The sequence below is a fragment of the Misgurnus anguillicaudatus genome, chromosome 16, assembly GCF_027580225.2.
Source record: "Misgurnus anguillicaudatus chromosome 16, ASM2758022v2, whole genome shotgun sequence".
NCBI classification, from domain to species: Eukaryota; Metazoa; Chordata; class Actinopteri; order Cypriniformes; family Cobitidae; genus Misgurnus; species Misgurnus anguillicaudatus.
Genome location: NC_073352.2, coordinates 7022122 through 7028413, shown reverse-complemented (window position 1 = coordinate 7028413; position 6292 = coordinate 7022122). Strand labels below are relative to the sequence as shown.

The window sequence follows — 6292 nt, the reverse complement described above, 5'->3', positions numbered from 1 at the left end:
TCAAATTAACCATTTGCTACATCTTTTAGTCACAACTCGCGTGTATAAAGAAAAAAATTTACATAATAGGTCGCAGGTTGTATCTAGAAAGATTGAACTTCTTAATCGTCATTAATCTTTTTTTTTTTTACAAAAGAAGATGAAACCAACTCAAGGACAAAAAATGTAACAGTGCAGAAAAAACTCGAAACGTTAAAAAGTTTTATTCAAGTAACCTCATACATTTTAATCACAGCGTTTAATCACGGTTGCATTTTGCACCAAACTCGTATTTTTGCATCTGGTGCAACGACAGGTGAATTTGCTTTGTTTTCCAAAATAACACCACACAACAAGTATTAACGAAAACAATTGTTTTAATTAAATAATTGTTCCATTAATCAGGTGCCGGCCGTGGCCTTGAATTAACTGTTTATTGTAAAAAAAAACTATATGTAGCCAATTTGTTGATATTTGGCCTAGTGCACCTGTCTTTCCTGTATAGGCGTAGTATAAAAATAAAAAGTATGACAATTAACTGTTAAATAATTAAATCGAAGTTTACACAGTCTATCCATTATTTCGATAAATTGTATGTAGCTTATATTTATATTTTATGACATATATAAAAAGATATTTCAATTTTGTTTAAATTATTGTATGACGTCTGATGTTTATGTTACGCTTGTTTTATTATTATATGTAAATATGATTCATGTATATTCATCAAATAATTAAGTGCAAAGCGCAGCAATTTACCATAACAAATGTTTTCAGGCAAACATGAAAGAAAAACGTGTTGATATACTATTTTTTCTAATTTTATATTTGGATTAAAAACACAAAACAAAAACGGCAATAAAAGCAATTCTAGAACAATTTATAAATTGCCAGATGAAATAGTACCTTATAAATAAGCAACTCATTTTAATTAAAAGAGTTTTGCTTTGCTTTAAATGATTTTTTTTCTCCAAAGCCCATTACCTAAGATTTACAGTTTGAGTGCTGCTAATTGCACGAATTATTATTATTAATAATTAACGCGCAAGTCATAACATACCCAACTATGTTGGCATGACCACAGAAATTTTAGTATTTTAATAAGTTACTTCCTTTATGCTGGCAAGCTTTATTTTTATAAGAAGTATCCGGGTAAATTAAGCACTGAACATTCTTATATGATAACCCACAAGTCTTTTCAAATTTTGCCATTCAGTAGTGAGTGCCAGAGCAGTGCTGTGGAAAATAAAGAGAAAAGGAGACAGGGAAAGAGTGAAGGAGACGGGGAAATACTATCGAAAATTCAGCCCAAGGTACACCGCCGGTTTAAAGGCTTAAAAGCTCGGAGAAAATTGGATCAGGGAGAATCGTCACCCAACTTTCATTATTTCCAAGTGGTATGATTGAATTAAAGGGCAAGATGGCGGTTTGAGCGAGAGGGCTATACGTGGTGGAGGGGGCTGGCGCGTAATGGCGGGGTATTAAATTCTAATTAGAGATGCAGGGGATCAATGATAGGGAGGTTGGACAGCCCGATCCCCCAGTGCCAGCCCAATAGACTGATGAGTTATTGTCATGTAAAAAAGCGCTAGCAATAAGACCCAAACGCTGTGCTATTGTCCAAGCGGAAAGAGCCAAGTTTATTATGAGGACTATATGCTCTAGAGACCTGGGGCTAGGCGGCTCCTTGGGAGGCTTTTCATAAAACAAGGCTCTGCTCCTATAAAGGAGGGCAGTTTTTGAGCAGGCGCTGAGCAGTGCACATCTACCCACGGCACGAGCCTCTTTCAAACCAGTCAAAATTCAGCCTTCACAAGCTCCCCAGCTCCGTCCGCGTTTTGGCTTGCTTTTTTCATGTGCTCCTCGCCAATTTAATCCAATTTGAATTTGACGTTTGTGTGTGTATTTTTTTCCTTGGGAGTGCAGCTTTCCTTCTCCACTGAGCCTTTTCAATGTATAAAATGGAGTATTCTTACCTCAATTCCTCTGCCTACGAGTCCTGTATGGCCGGGATGGACACGTCGAGCCTGGCGTCAGCCTATGCGGACTTCAGCTCATGCAGCCAAGCCAGTGGCTTTCAGTACAACCCCATCAGGACGACGTTTGGGGCCACCTCCGGGTGTCCGTCGCTTACACCGGGCTCCTGTAGTCTGGGCACCCTGCGGGACCACCAGAGCAGTCCGTACGCCGCAGGTAAGCCCAGAGTCACTTTTAGTTCTCCAGCTGAGAGACGCAAGAATCACGGCCCCGGTATATAGGACGCCTTGATTGCTTTCGAAAATGGAAATGTGTTTAGTATTTACCAAACGAAATTTGCTTACACAAATGAAAGAATTTATCACGTTAGAAGCGATTGCAGGCAAGAGGTAATTCAGTTACGGGGTTACACTATCCCAGTCACACCCTAACCGCCAACAAAATTATCTTAAGCTGCCAAAATGATAGGCATAATTTATTTACTTTGCGATGAGACATAAACCTTCGAAAAATAATGAAATAACCAGGGACTTAAGCTCATTATTGACACTGAATTGAAGTTACAGTAGCAACAACAGAGCAGATAGAAACATTTATGACAAGTTTCCAATCCAGTCTCCAATAACATTCAATTAACAACATTTCGCAGATAACAAGATTACACAAGCTTTTCATAACATTATCTTTTATCATGATTTGATAATATCTTTTGCAAGTTACCCTTGAATATAAAATGTTATTTTTAATCAGTTTTTCTTACTTAATTCAGCCAGTTGCATGCTTCACATGCATGGTTTTCACATGCAGCGTTTAAGCTAACATTTTAAATATTTTCAATTGTTTTCTTTACAAATGATTGACAACTGACTTTTGGTTCATTTTTTACAGTTCCATACAAGCTGTTTACTGACCACGGAGGTCTGAATGAAAAAAGGAAGCAGAGACGCATCCGGACAACTTTCACCAGTGCTCAGCTGAAAGAGCTGGAGCGCGTGTTTGCTGAAACCCATTACCCAGACATTTACACGCGAGAGGAACTCGCGCTAAAGATTGATCTTACAGAGGCTCGAGTACAGGTGCGACACCCTTTACTGAATTCTACGTATTCTTCATTTAGGAAAGGATTTAATTGTGTGATTTCTTTCTTTTGACAAAGAGCTTTTAAACAGCTTTTTAGAAAAAATACCGTATGTTTTGAAGCCTCCATTAAGCAAACCCAAGGCTACTGTGACAATGGGAAAACTCCATAAGAGTGTTTTTCTCCATTTTTGTTTCTCTTTATAAAAAATAAAGTAAAAAAATCGTTTAAATAAATTGCCTATTTAAAAACAATTGAATACCTTAGGCCTATAGTGTCCATGTTACACATAGCCTACTATGTGTATACGGAAACTAAATTTTAATTTTATATGAACATATAAATTATATAGTTTGTTTCCATGTAATGCAATTACAAGACAGTAATGTAAACGTGACCAAATAATACAATGTGATTTCTCTACAGGTGTGGTTTCAGAACAGGCGCGCCAAATTTCGCAAACAAGAGCGCGCGGCCGCTGCCGCAGCTGCTGCAGCAAAGAACGGATCTGGAAAGAAATCAGACTCTCGAGAGGAAGACAGCAAAGAGTCAAAAGCTACCGATCCCGATAGCACTGGTGGGCCCGGGCCTAACCCAATCCCTACATCTAACTGTGGTGGACCGAGTCCCACCGGCGGACAAGTCAGCGCGACAGTGAACGGTCCAGTTGAACAGGTGAAGACGTCAGTGGCTGGTATGGGTGGCACTGCGCCGAGTCAAGGTTGGGCTACAGCCCCGGGCACCATCACCTCCATTCCGGACTCACTAGGCGGACCGTTCGCTAGTGTGCTCTCTTCATTACAAAGACAGAACGGAGCCAAAGCCACTTTAGTAAAGACCAGCATGTTCTAAGTTAATGTTTGATGCAGACAACAAAGCGACGGCAGCGAGTTTCAACAAACAAAACCGAGTTTACTCCAGTGACTGATACATGAAAAAAAGGAGAATGCCAAAAGAAGGACTCACTTCTGAAAACAAAAAACACAATTCTGACTACTTTTGATGCCATTGGTTTACACCACAAGCTGGATAATTATATCATGCACATTATGTTATCATTTTGACCTCATCCGGACTTTTTCGTTATTGCTGTGGTCATCTATATCATTTCCGATGAAGTAAACTAACCAATAGACTGCAATGCGCGCTCTTGCTGCAAAGGACATTAACAAAGGACTCGTGACTATACAATGTCATTATACACGTCATTATATCTTGGCGCCATACTTATTTGTTTACATTGACTCTAAAAGTACCAATAGCGTAAGTTACATGTCTGTATTACAGAATACTGCCAAATGAGGCATCTGTTATATATTTTTACCTATAAATTTACCAAGCCTTAGAGCCAGGGGCTCTGCAAACATTCAACTACATATTTACTATTAATCTAAGGCAAATTGTTCTTCAAAATGGCACAAGTACATACTTCACTGTTGACAGGAATACGTAAACGTTTTGTGTGTCTTTCTACAGCTGTGTTTTTGTGGCTCAAATTGTATAGTGTTAAAGCGTATTGACGTCCTAGATAAACATTAGACCACATCCCCCTTGTAGTTCACTGAGTCTTTATAATGTTTTACAAGTTAACAACTGGCGCATTCTTTTAAAGAAAAAGGGAATGATGCAAAACATTGTATTTATTTTCTATATTATTTGCATGTTGTCTTCTCCGTCCAATTTTATAATGATTTCATCTATTTTGTGAGCATAATGTACACGTTTTTTGTCCAGGATTTGAGAATTATTTATATGTAGGTAATGGATGCTTATATTTAAGAAGGAAATATTTCTACATGTGCACAGAGTTTTTCAGGTGTACCATTGACATGGCTGTTATAAAAACAATTATGATGCTGAAAATAATACTGTCCAGTTTTCTTTGAGGTATCCGCAGTTAAATTTCTAAGGAAATATGCATTGTAATTGATGTTTTATATTCTCTAAAAGTATAAGACAAAGAATGTAACAGAAATATGTAAGATCGGAATAATCTTTTAAAGAAAATATTAACGTGGATTTATGGATTTACCATAAGAACAAAGTGTATATCTGTTTCAGCACCGTGGACAGCAGCAGCACATCGCACGATGACTGCGCCTCATTCTTTTTAATACAGATTCACTCCGCAAAATAAATAGACATTATGCATTATGCATCATATGTCCAGATTAATTTTGTAAAGTGATGTAAAAAACGTAGATGTATGTAAACAATATATAAACACTGTGTATGCATAGTAGGCACAAATAATTCATTTATTCATTCACTTACCTAAAAAAGTGCAAAAGCTGTCGCTAATATTTAGGTACAAATACGTACACGTTTCATGTGTACCTCTATGCGCTCTTGAGGTATTTTTGTTCATTTCAACGAATACGCGAATACGTTAAATAAAAAAATGTCATTCGTCGTATTTAAATATCTTCAGCAAAAGCCAATTTTAAGCAACATATCGCAGCTTTAAATATTACAAAATATAAAAAACAATAATAGCAATAACGAAATGATCAAACGGATCGGATTCATTTTAAATCAGAACAGTCTATCAACATACCGCACTGTAAAAAAATCATTTCTTGCTTTAAATTATTTTGTTTAATCAACTCAGATTTACAAAGTCCTTTCAACTTACTATTAGTTATCTTGCTGAGTTGTTATTACTTATAAAATATATTTCAAATATGTCAACTTAATTTTATAGGTTGTAGGAACTCATCTCTTGAGTTGATTTAACAGAAACAATTTAATGCAGCAAAGAAGTTCACAGCGTGGAACAAATCTTCTCGATAGTAAAAAAAAGGCATCTCACTGGCCCGCATTTGTGCATTATGCGAATACTTCCCTGTGTAAATTAGAAATGTGTAATTCACATATAGCCTATTTAACACACAGGTAGAGAATAATATTTGCATACTGTATTCAATTAAAATATTTAGACGAAGGCAAGTGACGAAGGCGAATAGATGTATTGAATATGAATATATGAGTTGCATTTTTTTTTAAATCACATGAAAATTCATATTCCACAGGCAAAGAAGCTTTGGTAAAAACACAAGCAAGCAAGCTTTATTGACCCGGTATAATGCAATAAATAAAAATCACGATTAGAAATTAATTCAACCGCATTTCTATTTTCTAGTAGTGTTTTATGTAACGCGAGATTTAGTTCAAAATTATTCTTCTACTCACATCATTTTTTCGTCTTTTTTCTAAATTGGTTTTGTTGACAGTCACTTACAAAGATCTTTCCAGCTT

At 36.5% G+C, this 6292-nt stretch overlaps 1 protein-coding gene across 1 annotated transcript; it reads left to right on the top strand.

Annotated features, from left to right (window-relative positions):
* The first annotated feature begins 983 nt into the window (after window positions 1-983).
* Window positions 984-5104, top strand: phox2bb (paired like homeobox 2Bb). Its single transcript, XM_055179012.2, has 3 exons — window positions 984-2172; window positions 2845-3032; window positions 3461-5104. Exons 1-3 carry the CDS (start codon window positions 1932-1934, stop codon window positions 3884-3886), a joined length of 855 nt encoding a protein of 284 aa, XP_055034987.1. The 5' UTR covers window positions 984-1931; the 3' UTR covers window positions 3887-5104.
* The last annotated feature ends 1188 nt before the right edge of the window (window positions 5105-6292 follow it).

Bases quoted from the DNA above. Each gene is read 5' to 3' on its own strand.
- phox2bb (XM_055179012.2), top strand. From the start codon at position 1,932: ATGTATAAAATGGAGTATTCTTACCTCAATTCCTCTGCCTACGAGTCC. The intron at 2,173-2,844 runs GTAAGCCCAGAG...CATTTTTTACAG, and splicing joins GAGCAGTCCGTACGCCGCAG to TTCCATACAAGCTGTTTACT. The intron at 3,033-3,460 runs GTGCGACACCCT...ATTTCTCTACAG, and splicing joins TTACAGAGGCTCGAGTACAG to GTGTGGTTTCAGAACAGGCG.